The sequence below is a fragment of the Fusarium proliferatum genome (genome assembly GCF_900067095.1).
Source record: "Fusarium proliferatum ET1 genome assembly, contig: FPRO_scaffold005, whole genome shotgun sequence".
Classification (NCBI taxonomy): domain Eukaryota; kingdom Fungi; phylum Ascomycota; class Sordariomycetes; order Hypocreales; family Nectriaceae; genus Fusarium; species Fusarium proliferatum.
The window spans coordinates 420,873-439,611 of record NW_022194794.1 but is presented as its reverse complement, the minus strand read 5'-3'; the positions used below and the strand labels follow the sequence as shown (position 1 = coordinate 439,611).

General features: G+C 49.4%; 7 protein-coding genes and 3 non-coding genes across 10 annotated transcripts; 5 read left to right on the top strand and 5 right to left on the bottom strand.

Annotated features, from left to right (window-relative positions):
- Positions 1 to 1,623: 1,623 nt before the first annotated feature.
- On the top strand, positions 1,624 to 3,351 carry FPRO_10381 (uncharacterized protein; the record flags this gene model as incomplete). The annotated part of the gene is made up of 2 exons (XM_031231340.1): positions 1,624 to 2,092; positions 2,135 to 3,351. The coding sequence occupies 2 exons, from the start codon at positions 1,624 to 1,626 to the stop codon at positions 3,349 to 3,351; spliced, it is 1,686 nt and encodes a 561-aa protein (XP_031081386.1).
- A 245-nt stretch (positions 3,352 to 3,596) lies between these two features.
- Positions 3,597 to 6,623, top strand: FPRO_10380 (uncharacterized protein; the record flags this gene model as incomplete). Its single annotated transcript, XM_031231338.1, has 7 exons — positions 3,597 to 4,684; positions 5,005 to 5,261; positions 5,302 to 5,321; positions 5,363 to 5,399; positions 5,467 to 5,534; positions 5,575 to 6,050; positions 6,092 to 6,623. The coding sequence occupies 7 exons, from the start codon at positions 3,597 to 3,599 to the stop codon at positions 6,621 to 6,623; spliced, it is 2,478 nt and encodes an 825-aa protein (XP_031081385.1).
- Positions 6,624 to 6,655: 32 nt separating this feature from the next.
- On the bottom strand, positions 6,656 to 8,115 carry FPRO_10379 (uncharacterized protein; the record flags this gene model as incomplete). Its single annotated transcript, XM_031231337.1, has 2 exons — positions 6,656 to 7,719; positions 7,761 to 8,115. 2 exons carry the CDS (start codon positions 8,113 to 8,115, stop codon positions 6,656 to 6,658), a joined length of 1,419 nt encoding a protein of 472 aa, XP_031081384.1.
- A 537-nt stretch (positions 8,116 to 8,652) lies between these two features.
- FPRO_10378 (putative Formyltetrahydrofolate deformylase) lies at positions 8,653 to 9,504 on the top strand (the record flags this gene model as incomplete). Its single annotated transcript, XM_031231336.1, has 1 exon — positions 8,653 to 9,504. One exon carries the CDS (start codon positions 8,653 to 8,655, stop codon positions 9,502 to 9,504), a length of 852 nt encoding a protein of 283 aa, XP_031081383.1.
- A 137-nt stretch (positions 9,505 to 9,641) lies between these two features.
- tRNA lies at positions 9,642 to 9,726 on the top strand. The gene is given in 2 exon segments: positions 9,642 to 9,678; positions 9,691 to 9,726. It is a non-coding gene; the product is annotated as a tRNA-Tyr (tRNA).
- Positions 9,727 to 9,923: 197 nt separating this feature from the next.
- Positions 9,924 to 10,010, bottom strand: tRNA. Its single transcript is given in 2 exon segments — positions 9,924 to 9,959; positions 9,974 to 10,010. It is a non-coding gene; the product is annotated as a tRNA-Tyr (tRNA).
- A 428-nt stretch (positions 10,011 to 10,438) lies between these two features.
- Positions 10,439 to 10,521, top strand: tRNA. The gene is given in 2 exon segments: positions 10,439 to 10,475; positions 10,486 to 10,521. It is a non-coding gene; the product is annotated as a tRNA-Tyr (tRNA).
- A 32-nt stretch (positions 10,522 to 10,553) lies between these two features.
- On the bottom strand, positions 10,554 to 11,402 carry FPRO_10377 (uncharacterized protein; the record flags this gene model as incomplete). Its single annotated transcript, XM_031231335.1, has 3 exons — positions 10,554 to 11,025; positions 11,068 to 11,176; positions 11,219 to 11,402. 3 exons carry the CDS (start codon positions 11,400 to 11,402, stop codon positions 10,554 to 10,556), a joined length of 765 nt encoding a protein of 254 aa, XP_031081382.1.
- Positions 11,403 to 11,708: 306 nt separating this feature from the next.
- On the bottom strand, positions 11,709 to 12,856 carry FPRO_10376 (uncharacterized protein; the record flags this gene model as incomplete). The annotated part of the gene is made up of 2 exons (XM_031231334.1): positions 11,709 to 12,727; positions 12,772 to 12,856. The coding sequence occupies 2 exons, from the start codon at positions 12,854 to 12,856 to the stop codon at positions 11,709 to 11,711; spliced, it is 1,104 nt and encodes a 367-aa protein (XP_031081381.1).
- A 1,235-nt stretch (positions 12,857 to 14,091) lies between these two features.
- FPRO_10375 (uncharacterized protein) lies at positions 14,092 to 15,236 on the bottom strand (the record flags this gene model as incomplete). The annotated part of the gene is made up of 3 exons (XM_031231333.1): positions 14,092 to 14,906; positions 14,948 to 15,011; positions 15,054 to 15,236. 3 exons carry the CDS (start codon positions 15,234 to 15,236, stop codon positions 14,092 to 14,094), a joined length of 1,062 nt encoding a protein of 353 aa, XP_031081380.1.
- Positions 15,237 to 18,739: the final 3,503 nt, after the last annotated feature.

Here is an 18,739-nt window from a genome sequence, read left to right as displayed (position 1 = left end):
CTTGAGCTCTTGGTCACGTGAGAGATGGATCAGAAATCTTGATTAAAAGCTTTGGTTTTTTTTTTGTTTCTGCTTGTTTTCTCTTCTCCTCAACGCACCCTCTAGACAGTGCAGACCATTACCTAGCCTGCAACCGAATGGCATTCTGTCATTTCAGCCGTGGAGCCGTTGATGTGAGCTGCGATTTCGTGGTGCGGAGAGGGAACCTGGATCCATTAAGAACTGCCCGAGTATTATTAGTTGCTTTGGCGGTGTCAGAGGAGCCGGACATACAAATTCGTGACTAGACAAATTTGTGACTGAGAGACATGAAATTCGATCTGGGGTAAATGTGGCAGGTGACCGCAGCCTCAACTTTTTGTTGGGGGCTTGACTTCAGGGTCTCTGCTTTGACGAGATCTGCAATCAGGGATCTTGAGGTTGTCACAATTGGACTCGTAAAGATCGTGGCAAAGTTAAATTTGCAAATGCATGTCCAATGAGCTTGTGACCAGTCCATCCATCTCGCGTTTATCACGAAGTCGAACGCGAGGCTGTCCTGTTGTTTGAGTGTCGGTCCCATCTCCAGCTCACAATTTACACAAAACGACAACGACGGAGTAATTTGAGTGTTTGAGAGTAAACTCAGTCCGTGCAGAGATTTCCGTTCAACCGATTCAGGGTCCAAGATGAATCTCAAACTCACCCGTTGGACTATCAAGTGTCGTCCGGCAATGATACCGTATCGTCGCGCTATTGCTACCATCTATCGCACATGTCAAATTCACATGTTGATCAGTTATCGGGGACCAGATACAGGTCCGATAAAGTAACCGAATGCCGACTGGTTTGGATAAAGAGTGTGAATGCAACCTTACTTGAAAAGGAACATATTAGCATCGCTCAAGATGAGCAATCAATGAGCAATCGCATCTGACGTTGTCAGACAATTCCATTGGATGGAAAAATAACATTCAAACGCATCAGGAAAAGGATGTAATCCTTCCTCTGTGGCATGTGCTTGAGTTGATCTTGTTAGTGGACTGCTCATGACTCGGGCGACCCGCTTAACAATCGTGACGATGAGTATCTTGTTTGCATGTGATGTCGGTGCATCATCATCCCCAGTTTTGACACGTGCTAGAGGCCCAGAGGCTTCAGGTACACTTCTTAGCGACTCTAGTCTCGACGTTGGACGTTGAGTCGAATTGATCTTGTGATGCTGCAAAAACCTAGGCCCAACAAATTTATCGCATCGTCAAGCGAAACGCCCCAAACTCGGTATATCTTGTGATGATGCTCTGATATTAGGTGCAGCTCTCTTAGCGATCTTCCCCACTACGCCTCTAAAACAAGTCACCTGAAGCCACTGTAGCCGGCCCGGTTTTTAGTGGGCTATCGTCTTGCGCTGGGCTTGTTTGTTCAGCCGGTCCCTGCAGCAGGAAAGAAGGTCCCGCGAGCGCCTGACGTTAACAGGTTTCTCTTGTCCCCCCACGATCGCTCTCACTCCCAATCTCCCCAACATCTCCGCTTCTTCATCATCATCATTATTATTTACCGTTTCTTTTGTCTTTCTGATATCCTTTGCGGCCACTGGCCGATTTCACTCGATGCTCAGTTGACATATCCGTGTTATCGCCGACCATGGAGCGCAATCACATGCTTCCTGATCGGGAGTCCGAGTCTCGTCATGTCCTCGGACCACCACCTGCTCGACCTCAATCGTTGATGGCGTTTTCTCCTCCAGCTTATTCCAATATCGCTTCACCCAATGCGACAAAGTTTCCTGATGTTCCTACCGATATACCAACTTCTTTGCCTCCTCTGGCTAGATTCGAAGCCGATAGCGAGACAAAGTTATCACCTCTGAGTTCACTTACGAGCGAAATGGCCCTGGAACCGACCAAGACTTGGCTTCCTCTACACCCTATGCCTTATCCACCAGTTCTGGCGCATAGTATTGATAGCCCGACACGAATGGATCTTGACGGGAGCAGCAACAGTGTCGTCAGCGCTGCTTCTCCTGATGTTCTCGATGCGAGGGCTGGTAGCGTCAGCCTTGATGATCCAGATGTGCGACTGGCAGCTGAAGCGCTTGGAGATTTGAGAGCAGGTATGTTGCCAATTCCAACAGCGATCATTTCTAACGTTGTAGACTTTATATCTTCACCACCGCATAGAAACTCCTCTCTTCCAGTCAGTCCACCGACTTCTGGGCTTCAATCGAATCAACAACAATCGCCGCAGCCTGAACCGCTTCTGTCTCTGCTTACGACGACTCATCCATTGTTGGCCAGTACAATTGAGGGCGCCACTTCCGCGTATGGTGGTGCCAAGAACTTCTCACCGCGTTTTCGATCTGGCGCCGAATATGTCGAAGGATACCTGACTCCTATTGCGAATACTGTTGGTTCAGTCGGACGAGTGACTGGTGTCGAAGGAGGTGTCAGATGGTTTTTGGGTGCTGGAAGGCGACAAAACAGCTCAACGTCGGATTTGGAAACCGGCAACAGCAAGAAGCGACGCAAAACGGATGAGGATGAGGCAGTCAGCAACAAGCGATTTGAATCTGAAGGAATGCAACAAATGAGCGATGAACAGATGGATACAGCGCCTTCACCATCTTCAAAGACCATGTCTCGTCGCATGTCAACTACTAGCACGGTTGACACGCTTCCTGCTTACGATGAGTTGAGATCACCCGCATATACCGAGACTGATGCCAATTCACCGCGACCATCTCGGCCAAACAGCGCCTGGCAGTCACGTCTGATCACGTCTACTTCTGGTCTCAGTGTCGCCATGAGCCAGGAGAGTCTGCGCAGTCTCAAATACTGTCTACAGTGGCTTCGCTGGGCCAATGATCACATTGCTCGTGTCATTTCAGCCTTGAAAACAACCCTTGATGAGTACGAAAAGGTGCCTGACGGACAAGCTGGCGAGCAAGCTGATCCTGAATCTCGCTCTCAACTTGCTGCTCGCATCTCAAACCTCAAGGGCGATGTCCTCAGAACCCTGCGAGAAGCCATCAATACTGTGTCGAAATACGCAGGGGGCGCATTGCCCGAAAACGCACGAATCCTTGTGCGACGTCATCTCACTAGTCTACCCCAACGATTCCGTGTCGCCACCATGACCGACAGGAATGCCGGGCAGCAAGACAGCGAGACTGCTCTGACTGAAGGTGCACACAAAGTTTTGGTCTTGGCCAAAGAAGGTCTGGACATGGTTGTCCAAGTAAGTGGTGTCGTAGATGGAACAATTGTCAGCGCTGAGCAATGGCTCGACCGTATGGGCAAAAGAAGAGCCCAAGAAGACGAGAAGCCAATGCTTCCTCGAACCGAGGTTAATGGAGATGTGAAAATGGGTTAATTGGAAACGAAAACGAGGGTGATACGTGCGAGCTCCAATATCACGAAGAGCTCATTTCCTTGAATGACGACCAGTTGGTGATGAGCGAGTTGGATTTCTGGCGTTTGGTTGGCTTTGTAGCAACGAATATGAGCTGCTTTCAGCATGTCATTTGGCGTCTGATATTCAGACGAATGTGATGTACGGGTCGGAACAACACATTACCGACTATTTAAGACTCCTTGGATGCAATTTATTACTCAATCATGGCACCTTCAAGATCAAGATATTCCACCCCTCGAGTCAAAGCTTGTCAACATTGTATAACCGCCAAAGCAAAATGTGACCGCAAAGAAACCTGTGGGCGATGTGCCTTGCGGAGTCTAACATGCAGTTATCCTGGGAGATCTCGAGAGCCGGCCGTAGACTCGCAGCCGGACGCGGAGACCTGGGAAAACCATGACACTCTGGACTTTGAACAGTCCTCACAAACAGACACTGCCCTTCACTTTGATACACTGGACCTTGTGTGTCCGATCAACAGCGACGACATCAAGAACCGATGGCTCAACTCGTATGTTCCTCTGCCTGGACAGTCGCCCAAGAACTACAGTCAAAGTGTCATCAATTTTGTCTATCGAATGCTCAAATCGTATGCCTCAACAGTGATCCGAGGTCGTCTGCCACCATTCATCCATCCTATGCAGCAATCCTTGGTGCCACTCTCGACCTGTTTTACTCTGGTCCGAATATGCGACCCTCTACCTGGCAACGTGAGTATCGCCGCAGATATCCTACAGCGAGAAATGACTAGACTCTACGAAGAGCGAGGAACATATGAAGGTGTCAATCTTCTTGGAGTGTTTCAAGCATACCTCATCTATTCCATGGTTCTGTTCTTTCACCTAGGGCCTTCAATGCCATTTCTTCGTCAGGCAATGATCAACCTGCAGGAAATTGCATGCACCACTTCTCGCGAAGGGCTTGTATGTGTGGCAGAACAACGAGGCGCCCTACCGAAATGGGAATCATGGATCATGGCAGAGGCCAAGAGACGAACGCTGTACACCATGTACTTTCTTGACAATGTGTTGTCGGCTCATGATGGTCTCACCACGTATCTGGGGACTGAGCTGAGGGGACTCTATTCGCCATCGAGCAAGTATCTCTGGCAAGCAGATCGGAATGGATGGGAACAAAGCTACAACTCTCATCTGGCCGAATGGGGAAGTGAACCCTTTCGACTGGATGAATTGTGGCCATTTCCAGATGGAATGAGTGACGAAGAAATAAATCGCCAACGACGGAGGGTAGATCGATGGTTGGAAGATGTCGATGAATTTGGGACAATGTTGTATGCAGCCTCAAGCTGTACTCATGGAGGGTAGCGCTTTGACTTAAATATCCGAAGGAACTCGGGGTCGTACAGCCTTGCCAAGATCAATACTCCTCCAAATCGCCTATAGCCGTTCGAATATGTCATTCAAGAACATGTTTTGCCCAATTACGCCACAGGATCCACGACCTAACTCGTCGCCTTGAGTCATTGCAGCGACCTCAACCAAAGGAAGCCCTGTAACAGAAACAGAGTTCAGCACCAGCCGTTAGTGGCGTTGATCGTCGACGGTTGGCTCCCCGATGATCCACTAGTTAAAGCTTGACTCTCATATCAAGGATTCATCGCCTCCCGTCATTCTACATCTCCATTTACAATGAGTTCGACCTTTTCCACGATATGTGGAATGCAACAGGTCCCGATTCGAATCGAAATGCCCCTCCTGGGGTTGTTCCCGATTATAACAGTCCTGAAGACGTCTACTGGACGTTGAATATTGCCTTGACGACGATATGTGTATTCTTTATTACGCTCTTTTTTATAGTACGAATCTATGTCAAGGGAACGATTAGCCGGAACTTTGGCTTGGAAGATTGTATGTCGATATCTCATGTTAGACAAAGCTAACAGTTTAGGGACGTGTATAGCAGCATTTGTATGACCGACTCTTGATGACTGGCTATTGCTAACCTTTAGATTACCGCCGTCATGTACTGCGTCACTTGCTTTATGAGTACGTCTATTCCCTGTACTCCCTGTCTGAGTACGTCAGTCCTTTCGTTGCATCACTAACAAAGTAGTGGCCCGGTATGGAGCAGGTTATCATGCCTGGGAGATTCGTAAACCAGAATATTACAACTGGTTAAAGGTGAGTAGCCCAAGTGTAACCGATCGATCTAACAAGTCAGTGGTTCTATGCGAGTACGGTTGTCTATATCCCAGCTGCCTTTTTCACCAAAGCGACCATTCTGCTTCTGATGGCACGGGTTTTTGCCGTTGAACCACGAGTCGCAAAAGGAATCAGAATCTTGATATGGGCTCTACTAGTGGCATACATTCCGATTCAAATCCTTCGGATTGTCAACTGTTATCCCATTCGGACATATTGGGACCCGGATGTCAGAAACGCACGATGTCTCAACCAACGAAAGATCTTCTTTTCAGATCTGTCGCTATCAATTGTCACGGATTTGGTCATTCTGTTGATTCCGATACCGTTGACCTGGAAACTCCGAATGTCGATAGGCAAAAGGATCAAGATTGTGTTACTTTTGGGGGCCGGTGGAATCGCTACAGCCTTGACACTCTTCCGAGTTGCTAAAGCGGTTGACTTTTTGAACTCGGATGACATCACTGTTGACTATACACCGATTGGCATTCTAACGTATGTTTTTCAGCCCGGCAACGCTTGTCTAACGATTGCAGGGCTCTCGAGATTACAATCGGCTTTGTCTGCGCCTGTCTCCCCTCTCTGAACCTCCTGATCGAGCATCATGTCCGTAAACGTAGACGAGCACGAAACCCAAATTGGCCACGCGATCGAACACGCACATCCCTGTTCAAGAAGCGCTTCCGATGGATTAGTTCGTCTACAGAACACATGCCCTCTCGACCGAATCGGCCTTCAGATGGAATGATTGACTTGGACGTCGAAATGGCCATGTTGACAGGTCAGCCTGTACGATTACGAACGGGACGAACAGCCAGTGCGGGATCTCATGATATCCGACCACTCGATCATCGACTTAATTCTGGCGACGGACGAAGAGAGGGATGGCTGTCTCAAAATCGGGACGAACAAGAGGTCCAGGACAGCAAATTCATCATGCGGATGGTGGAGGAATCAAGAGCACGAGCAGACGAAGGAGCCAAAGAATCATGGTGTCCAGTCTGGGATGGACCGAGGGATCCCATGGCAAGTCAAGGGAGTTGGAAGTTTAGCGTGCGGTCGCATTAGAGTATAGAGTATACCCAGGTAAATAGAATCGGTCATGATAACGAGAGCTTCCATCCAAATTTGTGGATGATCTCCCTCCAGTCTTGGTTCGTACTCGGCACTTGAAGATCTCTTGTATGCCAGATCAGCTTGAGAGCGTTCCAAACAGCAGATATGTTGCTGATTGGCCATTTACTATCCATCAACATGAAGTGATCCAACACAATCTTTCGTTGTTCGTCTGATGAGCACGCACAACCTGCCAAGAACAGTGGCCACATTGGGAATGATCTTCGAGTCTGTCCTTCAACGATGATATCGGAGAGACAAGAAAGAAGAGATTCGTGGAGTGCCAGAATTGATGGGTGGGTGATGGCTGTGTTGTAGCACACGAGGCGGAGGTAGATCTGGGCAGCAATTCTAAAAGACTCGGCGCTCCGCAAGAGATAGTCGTCTGTGCCCTGAAAAGAGAGGTCTTCGAGTCGCTGTTCAATTTCTTGACCCGTTGTGTACAGTTGATCCTTGGATATGTCGTGGGTAGACAGTGACGATATTTCGTTGATGATGTCGACAAGATCCATTGAGCAACCAATCTGTTCATCAACCAGATTCCGAGAATGCGGGAGTGTAGCCTCAGCTCTGGCCAGCCCAGCCATTGCTTGGTGTAACGAGTCCTGGTGTGTAGGTTGAGTAGTCTCCATCAGAATATATCGAAACCGGAAATACTGGAGTACAAACTCGGCCACATTGGGGTCGACACTGCTCCCAAAACTCTCAAGCAGAGCGAGTGCGCCTTGAAGATGACGGAGCCATGTGGGACACGATCCATGTGCGATCTCGAGAGATGCCAAAAGAACACAGGTGAGAAGATTACCCTCACTGCCTTGGGAGTCTGGAAGAGCATGCTGCAGTTCATGGAGAGTCCGGACTTTGTACTGCATTGACAAAGCGCGGTAGTCTCTTCCGTCTGGGACAATGTTTTGTGCCCATTCTGCTGCGCTCATGGCTAGGACTGCAGAGAACAGGGGACCTTGGAACATTCGGGGGATGACTGATGTACGGAAGCCATTCCGGTTTGTGTCCACGTAGACTCTGCTCCTGGAGATTATTTCGACATCTAATCTGTTAGCGGGGATGAACGGTGGTGAGAATACTTACAGTACTGCACGAGAGCTTTCTCAACCGAACATCCCGACTCAAAAGCAAACGGTGATAAACTGCGGGGAACAGATTCCTGCCTCCAAACAATCCTTCCTCCGCTCGAATTCACAGCAACGAGTTCTTGAGGTGAGAGATTCAGAAAGCTATGGCTCTGGTTATCACTCGGGACCAGATAATGATCAGAAGCTGCGACGATAAACTTTAACGGATTCGAAGCTGAAGCTGGACTCGGAAAGATGCAGTCATCTCCTGTTCTTTGACACCTTCGACATGTTGGTTTCTCCTCGTCACATCTTCGCTTTCGTCTTCGACAGTTGAAACAGCCGTCTCGGCTCCGGGAGCCACCGGACATGATGCATTGCGTGATGGTAGTTGTGTTAGTTGTTGATGGTGGGGAACGGATGGACTTCCGATCAAAGCCACGTGACGGCGAGTTGCATGCATTAGCTTTGCTTTATGTTTCCATATATTAAATACACCTTTATCTTTCTGATTATCTACATATAGTACCGTTGATCTGACGTATGCTTGGCTCAGTAGAGGACTTTTGTTACCCTGCAGCCACAGCGGAGACGGATATTAAACGGCTATACCGCACCATGACGATCAGACGGCACTTCTCTACAATATACAGATCCACGCGGCATTACTACGTGCTACCCTATTTAATAGATCTTAATACAGCATATTTCCCTCAATTTACTTAATATCAACTCATGCTTCTCACTTCATGGCCACATCCCGACGCATCTCCGATGTGGAGGGTTAGCCCGCAGTGGGGTTCTCGGAGTCATACTCGGTCGACATACGGAGGCTAACAAGATACGCCGCAATTCTTCTCACTTACACCAAATTCTCCCCCAATTCAACGCCGTCCATAGCCTTCAACATGGCTAATGATCACATCTTCACCCTGTCATGCCCTGACAAGTCCGGCATCGTCTATGCCGTGACTGGCATCTTTGCCGCCAACAAGCACAACATTCTCGACCTCCAGCAGTTCTCCGATCCCGTCTCCGAGCGCTTCTTCATGCGTGTTCACTTTGGCCCTACCGAGACAGAGTCCACCGAGCACCTCGTCGAGGCTTTCGACAAGCTCGCTGCCGAGTACAACATGGACTACGATATTCGTCCTGTCGCCCGCAAGACCCGTGTCCTCATCATGGTCTCCAAGATCGGCCACTGTCTCAACGACCTGCTCTTCCGCATGAAGACCGGCCAGCTGCGCATGGAAGTCCCCGTCATCGTGTCGAACCACCCCGACTACGCCGCCCTCGCCGAGAGCTACGGGATCGAGTTCCACCACCTGCCCGTCACAAAAGACACCAAGGCGCAACAAGAGGGCCAGATCCTCGACCTCTGCAAGAAGCACGGCATCGAGCTCATTGTGCTTGCCCGCTACATGCAGGTTCTGTCCCCGACGCTGTGCGAAGCCATGTCCGGCCGCATCATCAACATCCACCACAGTTTCCTGCCGTCGTTCAAGGGTGCCAAGCCCTACCACCAGGCGTACGAGCGCGGTGTCAAGATTATCGGAGCGACTGCTCACTTTGTCACTGCTGATCTGGACGAGGGTCCTATTATCGAGCAGCGGGTTGCTCGTGTGGATCACAGCATGAATCCTAAGGAGTTGTCTGAGGAGGGATCTAATGTTGAGAGCCAAGTTCTTGCTGCTGCTGTGCGGTGGTATGCTGAGAGGAGATTGTTCCTCAATGGTCACAAGACTGTAGTCTTTAATTAATAAAAGTTGATTGCCTGTAAGGAGTGTCTTGTAAAAGTTGATCTATGAAAGGTGCTCTATGTTCTATGAATAATGCTCGTTCCCTCCAAACCTCCCACTCGGCGTGTATGGAGGGATAGCGAACGCCGATCACCAATCCCCGAATAGCTCAGCTGGAAGAGCGTTCGGCTGTAACTGATATATGACACCGAAAGGTCACTTGTTCGATCCAGGTTTCGGGGATTCTTTTGCTGGTCGTGGCATCTGGTGTTGAGCATACCATGACATCTCACTTTTTGGTGTCACCAATTGAAGCACGCAGCTACCACCAACGTAAGAAGGTTCACCTTAATGTTACTAGAAAGTTACTGAATTACACATGTAGCTAATTGAGCAGCAAAAAGAATGTTTGCAGCCATCGAAAGACGCAAAAAATGAGTTCCCCGAAACCTGGATCGAACAAGTGACCTTTCGGTGAGATGCTTAACAATTACAGCCGAACGCTCTTCCAGCTGAGCTATTCGGGGAGATCTCCGAAACCGGAGGAATAGCCATTGGACTTGGTTGGGAGTGGAGGTGTAAATTGTACCTATACGCAGACTACTTCTCGAACACAATTAATCATTGGGTTTACCCTAAGCTGGTAGAGTGAGAGTTGAATTTGAGAATTGCAGAAGAATTACTCATATTATCGCAAAGCTCGTGTGTAAGAACAATCACACAAGACGGGATGAAACAACCCCGCGTCATCTGTGTCACAATGCGACACCTCAACACCAACCTTGCACAGGGAACCTCAACCACTGCATCCAGTCTCATACACGGTACACCCAATCCCGCCCGCACGTCTCATTGTCACAGTCCATACTGCCCCATTCAGAACACAGATCTTGTCCACATCTACCCAACTTTGCTCGCCGATCGCCGTGGCTACTCCTCTGATCGTCAGAGCCATCCCCGAGTAGCTCAGCTGGAAGAGCGTTCGGCTGTAACTGTACCGTCACCGAAAGGTCACTTGTTCGATCCAGGTCTCGGGGATTCATTTTTGCTCATTGCAACACTCTGGCATCTCACCTAACAACTCTCACAGTCCTTCCAACCTCTCCTCTCTCAACCTGTTCAACCCTACCCCTAACCTTCTTCCAAACCTCCTCAGCAACCTCCTCCACACTCCCGCCCGCATCAACCACCACAAGGTCCTCCTCCTCCTGTGTCCAGTCCTCACCCCCATCCAACCCAAGTCCCTGCGCCGCAACGTCTTTTCCGCCCATGCTGAGACCCCAGAATAATTCCCGTACGCGTTTCTGCATACCAGATCGTTCATAGACCTCTCCACCCCAACCACCTCGAGCTTGAGCTTGCTCTTCGGTCAAATCGAGGAACAGCACCAGATCTGGTCGGGGGAGACCGCGTTCTGGTGCTCGTGCCCAAGGGAGGGTCAGAGAGGGGTTTTGCTTGGCGGCTGAGTAGACTATGCCTGAGTGATAATACCGATCGCAGACAATTGTAGTACCAGAGGCGAGTAGAGATTGGATTTGTTTGCTGAAAGGTCAGAAGTGAATTGCCACAGACCGGTATACTCACACAGCTTCCCATCTGTTTGCGCTGAACAATAGATGAATAACATGGTCATCCATCTCGACATCACTCTTGAGATACGCATCAATCATCTGCCCAATAGGTGTAGTCCTGTCTACAAACATCAGCATAATTCACCACTTCTTCAGTGACATACCAGGGAATCTCATAACCTTGATCTTTTTACCCTCCTCGACAAATCTCTGCTCCAACAGCTTCACCTGTGTAGTCTTTCCACTTCTGTCCAAACCCTCCAAAATGATGAATGCGCCCCGAGTTGAGTCATCTGCAGTATCAGAGCTCGCAATCGCGGCTGTAGCCAGGTCGTTGATTGAAGCCATGATGGTTGATGAGGGGAAGTGGATTGCTGACGAAATATTCACACTGTTTTGGTTAGTGGTTCACGTGGGACACAGTGCGGCAGAATCAGATCATAATTTAGACTCAGTGAAACAGTTCAAACAGTCAGTCAGTAATAATTAATACTCAGACAATATGTAATCAAAACTATAGCCCCAGCTCTTGGTAGCCTAAGAAGAAAAGTAACGCCGGCCAAACTCCACCATCCGATCCATATCCATCCATTCCATCATTCATTCCATCCGTATCCATTACCGTAACAGTTCATACTTGTTCATGCCTCATGCCTATACAGCTTCATCATGTGCGCTACCGCTTTCCCATAACTCGAAACTTTCTCCTGTTCCTTCGATTGGTTCCAAAACTGCAGCCTTGCTTGACCCTTCTGTGGGCTTGGCCATTAAGCTGTCGATGTCTTCTGTTGACGGATCGATAGGCTTTTCGACCACTGTCGCAGTCGCAGGCGCAGACGCATTCACCTCTGGCTCATCTTCAGGTACAAAAATGACTGATGTTTCATCACATCCTTCAGCGTAAAAGTCGGCAGTGTTCATTTCTCCCAATGCGACACGCTCTTTCTCAACAATCATGTCATCGGCTTTTGGTGCGCGACGAGTTTGAGAAATGTCATCAGGAGGAGGAACATTTTCCTTATCGCGACCTTCAGCACGGTCTCTGTTGAGCTTCCGTTGACTCTCCTCGTCGGATGAAATGTCTAGTACACATGTGCTATGTTGAAGAAGGTTGGTCATCTCCTGTTCGGGTGTGTCCTCGTGAATGTCAAAGAACCAGCTAGCCTTCATGTCTGGCTCATGCAGAGCAGTGATGGGTTCCTTCTTGGCACCATAGCCAGGAATAGTACCCTTGAGAGCAGCATCGAGAGAAAAGGGAGCGGCAGATCCAAGACTGAACGAAGGAGGATCAACACGAGTGTAGGGGCCAGCAGTGCGTCGTCGGCTAGAAGCGATACCAGATCGCTTGCTTCGGGTAGGAGATCGACCAGCAGGAGCATAAATGGGAGAAGACTTTGAGATGCCAGAACTGAGTTTGGCGGGTGATTTAGGTTGAAGAGTGCGTCGGGTCTTGGTAGGGCTCGTGAGGCGACTAGGAATGGCAGATGCAGATACAGGTGTAGGCTTGAGGATAAAAGCAGACGGCTTGAGGATGCTGTCTTTGAGGATGCTGTCCTTTAGGATGTCCTTGTCCTTGGAACCTTTTGATCGCTTGGCAAAAGAAGTAGGATCGACATTTTCAGAATCATCGGTATCAATCAGTTCAGCTTTTCGCTTGCCACCAGTTGGCAGAGCTAATCATGTCAGTGAAGCCCAAACACTCCGCATCTCCACATACCATTTTGCCTATTCTTGAGACTTGTCAAGGTCTGGAGACGAGTCCCATCAAGGGGAGCAAATGGTTGACGAGTGACAGTAGCCATGATGGACCCAGCAGCGAGAAAAGTTATTGTTTATTGTTATCGCGTGAGTCGAACGTGTAAATGAGTGAAGACGATGATGAGTGAAAGTGGGAGAGAGCGGGTAGAAAAGAGGTGCCAAAGGTGGGTTCTGCTGCGGAGGGCGCGTGGAGAAGATCGGTAATAAGGGAGCTTCAGCGCGGAAGTGGGTTCCCTTAGGGCGTCGTGCCTTGGACGTGAGCGCGGACGTGACGGGGCGGCCACTAGAAGCAGGTCACTAGAATGCCTACAGAGGGCAGTGGACCGACAGGTATGAAACAGAATGCAGATTCGCGACCGTGTCAATTACCAGCAGTGCATGGAATAGCCGTCCATGTCCAGAGCGAATTTCAAGATAAGGCCATCTCTGCCTGAGGTGTTTTCCCCTCAATCAATGCAGGTTGGTCACCGCTAAGCACTTTTCCAAAATGATTCGCTCAATGCAACATGCCTGGCCTTGTGGGACGTCCAAAACTCCACAAGCGTCATCCCAGTTTGCTCCATGCCATGCCCAATCGTCGCGCTGAGCGCCAATGCAAGGGAGATTCAGTATGCAGGATGAAGACATTTAATGTAACGCGAGTTCGTGTTCCTTGATCTGTCTAGTCTGTGCAAGCCGTCTCAATCCCGAATCGTCTCGCCCGAACTCATCTCACTGCCCAAACTCAATGCTGTTGTGCCCAGCCAGCTTGCATGGCCGCCAATATGCGACCATGGTCTCATCACAACATTGGCAGACCCGAATTCCAATTGGTTGTCGTCTTTCAGCTGATCTGACCGATCGCCAACCAGCTACTGCCTCCACTGAAACGGGGCCCTGTAAAGTGTAACTTTATCCTGGCTTGTTACTATTAAAGGCCAGACCACCCGCGATCTCTCGCGTCGTGTCCGTGTCGAACCCCCTCTCGATGATACCTGTGTGCAACGCCAATGCATCCAGCTGCAAGTCGGAGGCTGGGAGGCGGGACGGTAACATTCGCTCGGCGTTTGCCACCAATTTGACCTGGTCGCATGCATAGCCTGCCAACTCAGAGACCATATGTGACCGTAAAGTATAGCGCACCAATGCTTCACTAACAACAGACAATGGTCGCATAAGGTTGCAGAGATATATCTATTGTAAGCCCCTATGAAGTGATAATACTACTGTCGTGTCTGAGGTTGAATCATAATAATACACTGAATTGTCTGACCTCTTCTCGCCGCCTTCCTCGCCTTCCTCACTTGTCCTCATGAAGATGGTGTGGCCCACGAGTCTCCGACCTGCTCGGACCTTGCTCATCATCTTCTAGCTTGTGCTGTTGTGGTGCTTTGGTTCGGACCACCGTATCATGGTGCAAATGATGAGCTGAAGGAAATGCTCCCGGCGTCTTTTCGTCTTGCCGAAGCTGATGATCAGGACTGGCTCGGTATGTTTCAACTCGATCGAATCCAATGTCGTGATTGGGTTGGGTCTCATTCGTCTCGCTAGCGTCCTGAAACAAATCGTGTCGATGAACTGCAGGTGGACTGGCAGGCGCCTTTGTATCGGTTCGAAGTTGATGAATGGAGGGAGGATACACAGGAGCAGAAGTGTCATCCTTCAACCGGTGAGGTGCATTGGTTCGATATGGTCCTCTTGGATCTTTGGAGAGGTCGTGACTGTGGTCGAGTGTTGCGTCGGTTGGTGCAACTGGATCTTGAGCGATTGATCTCTCCCGGGGCTTGCCTCGGCTGCTTGCAGATGAGGTTGGAGACGAGCACTCGGATGAACCTTCGGGGATACAGGGGAGGTTTTGATCGGGTTCCGTATCACAAGTGGTGGCCTTGCTGTGCGATCTAGAAGTGCTCAAGGATGTGGTCATTGAGGGTTCGGTCTCATACCCACAGGAACTGCGTCTCCGATGATGACCATGATTGATGAGTTCGTGTTCGATTTGAACGAGGGAATCATATGGATAGCAGCAGCCCCATACACTGTCTTCATTGCGGGTTCCTTCGATGTTGTAGAGATCGCGAACTTTTGTACGCAGATCGGAGATCATGATACCATAGACTAGACATGTTAGAGTGTTTGACTTGCAAAGAGACACTTACAAGGCAGGCAGGCAGCGAATCCCAAGCAGGGGAGAGAAAGGGCCGGGTTATGCAGAGGCGTCGACTAGTATTCCTCTTTTGTGTCGGCGATTCCTTTCTTGCTGACCGTGAATCGGACATGGCCATCCGGGGGTGAATCATATTCAAACGCCCTTTCGAGAGCATCTTTGTAGCTCTTACTAGACCGACCGTAAACAATACAAGGGCAGAGAAATGTTTCCCATAGGATGTTGTTTGGGGCGAGATCTTCATCATCGTACAGCCATTGTCCAGCGAACGGCTTCTCCATTGTGTATAGTGAACGACAGGCGGCGAAGGGTAAGGAAAAGAATGATGATAATGCAGTGATAAACAGTGATGAAGATGAAGAGTTTGAGTGGGTGGTGATGAGAAGAGAAGGTTGAGTGAATATGCATGCAAACAGAAGGTGAAGCACTGTCGCGTTGCTTCCTGGAAATGTGGTGATGCCTTCCCAAGACACGCAAGGTCACGAGAGCAATTGAAGGCAGGAGCTCAGTTTGAACCGCCTCGTTTTTCACCATCTATTTCCACTATCATCCAAATTAATTCATCATTTTGCCAACACAATCGCAATTCCCTCCCGCCATCGTCTTTTATCATCAATCTTCCATCATCGTTCATCAATGGCTCTTCATTCAAGCGAGAATATTGCTGCTATTCAAAAGCCATGTCCTCAATACTGGCACCATCACCATCGTCATTCATCGTCTAACTCCTGACACCCAAATCCCCATCTGCCTGCCACCAGATATCACCATTCTTCAATGTAACCCTCATTTTCAAGCGGATTTCGAGTTGGCAGTCGGAGCGATCCCAGTTGCTAGCAAAGTTTCTGAGATCAGATCTCCGTATACTGACTTGGCTGCACTGGACATGCTGCCATGAAAGACAACCAAGATGATAATCCTGATCCATACCTAGAAATAAGCAAACCACCACTGTCTAAGCGACGAAGTTGAGTTACACTTACAAACACGATCCGAGGCTTACTTGTAAGACAGCCCTCTCCAGGACAAGATCACGGACTGACTTGAGTGCCAGGATGCAGACAGACGTTCGAGCAGATGAGGCGAGACCGAGCGCTGTATTCACCATAATACACTGTTTTGTGGACGGCACAAGAATCGAGGTACTGCGTCAATTTATGTTGACAGGTGTTTGCTAATGAGACTCAGACATATCCTTTCGATTCCTACCATGGCTACACGACTGGCCTCTCCGAAGGTGACTGCTCGTGAAGTGGCTGAGGCAAGTGGACCGAGAACGCTTCTTTGACCTGGTATAGCTAGAATCTTGACTGATTAGAGCATCAAGTTGCCTTCGAAACACCTCAAGATTCTTCTATCGGCCGTGGCTAGTCCGTTCTGCCACCATCGACTAGCATACTGACAGTCAAAGGTTGCCTTGCAACCCAGAAATGGTATCATATATCCTCCAGTCAATATTACACGCCGGTGCTGTTTGCAGTTGAGGACTATGGTTGAGAGTTCATATCAGCAGACAGAACTTGGCACCCCGAGCAGCGGAGAATGCTTTCTTGCCTTGCTGATTCTTGAAGTTTTGAATGTCTGAGGTGGCACAACTGCCCATGGAGAGGATCAGAAGCCCGACAGCGAACTTTGCAAACGTTGTCACGGTTGCGATTTGCAGCGGGACCAGCGTGCCTCTTCAGAGGACTAAGCCTGCCTTCGTTTGGACCTCCGATATAGTTGACCTTGAGCTGCCGCTGATACTATCTAGACTTTGCTGCAGAGTCGCCTTCCTCACCCTGCTTCCACCTTTCAGCTTTCTCGGTGGGCTCTATTATCTGACTAGATCGACTGGCTGACCGGCGACACAAATGGTACGGCATTTGCCAACGGAAGATCAATTCAGCCAATTGTTGACAAGTAGCAACTCTGCTCAGAGGTACTGCCCAATGTGTCACCTGAGATGGTACTGATGAGATAGACACACCTCTTTGGCGTTCAACCGTGACCGCGGCCGGCCTTGCAGTCATAACAAAGGGGACTGCCATGGATCAGCAGTTCGTAGAATGATTCGCTGCAGCAAGCGCCTGGCTATAGCTTAACTTTTGCAGTCCGAGTAACAGCACGCATTCCCTTTCCAAGCATGTTGGTTACGCATGTGAGCCTGCTAGCAGGTCTGCAACAAGTTTGGTGCCGCTGGGTGACTTACTGAAGGAATGTAGACACCTCACCTAACCACGTTCAACTTCAATTCGTCTCTGAGCCAAAGTGAATTCAACACTTGCGATCAACAGGCGGCCCTCGATTGTCGTCTGTGAAGATCTACTATAAGCAACCCTGCCACACACGAGAGGATCAGACCCCTACCCAGGACCACGTTATTCTGGAGGAAATCTGACAATGAGATACAGTTGCTTGATCCGGACGACAAGCTTCTCACAGCCTCAGATGTCGCTCGAAAGATCCCTATGATCATGGGTGCTCATTGGACATACGAAAAAGATGACACTCGTATCCTCTCTCAGAATCCATTGGTGTCTCGACATGACTGGGTAACAGAACTACAACACTCACCACTAGTCAGTCTAGACAACTCCTATACGCCTCACGGCCCGCTCAAACTCCCATTATGATCTCTCAACTTCAATTGATGAAGAGGCTATCGATAACCTGAACGCACTGGCGATCCCAAGGTGCTACCATCGGATATGGCTTCTCTTATGGAAATTGACATTTGACAGTTATGTAAAACACATATTAATTCTTCGGAACCATCAAACCCACGGCGCTGAGGGCGACATCACGCAGGTGCCGATACCAACTTGGTGCTTAGAATGCTTTTATAGCACGAAACGATGACTGAACTCTCATGTACTTTCAAGAAGCTTCTGATGCCTGGGCTCTGGAGTGCGACTAGAGGCGAATCAGAGCCGGCGAGCACTAACCAGCCAGGAATCACCTATGCTCTTCGCCGATTTGTGCAAAAGGTTCAGCCCATCCCAGCCCTCGGTATCAATTGCCTAAGAGTATTGATGATGCCTAGATACCATTGTGGTCGATGAAGAGGCAGCCTCCGCAGCTCTGCCACTCAGACCTTAACGCATACTGACCTATGGCCAGCGTCCAACCGCGACCGACGCCTCTAAGGCTTTGCCGGTGGAATCTCGACGGGGTAACGATGGTACGTTCAAGGGGACTACCGATTGGCAACGGCTTCGAGTTTACATTACCCGTGTAACTGAGCCACGATGATGCCTTCATGTGATGTCAACTGATAGAAATGCAGCACCCAAAACGCCAATTACCATCTTGACCATTGAAGTGGGCCGTTGTCCACAAGCTCATCCATCGATCAACATCTTGGACCGCCAGTGAGGCACCAAGAGGGAGGCAGGAAATTGCCATCGGTTCCAAACTACGTGATCGCTTCTGCGTCCTGCAACTGCTTTTGGAGAATGCTGATATGTCTATAGATGGTGACGACCAACATGAAGCAATACCAAGGCACCAGAATCTCGGTTACTTTACCCTACAGTTGACCTAGAAAGGAAGATGAAGAATGCCGAATGATTCAAACCGGCCTCATGCTCGAATACTAGTACGCAATTCCATGACCATGTCAGATACCTGATGCCGGCAAGACACGGGTATGGACGCTCGAACCTTCAAGTCCTTTGAATCAATTACTAAGGTTCAACGTACACACGACGGAACTATTTCCATCAGCTCCAACGCTCGCTCGAGGTACTACAAGTCAAAGCTATCCGTGGCGGTCGACATTCGCTTCCCAGAATGTCCCTTT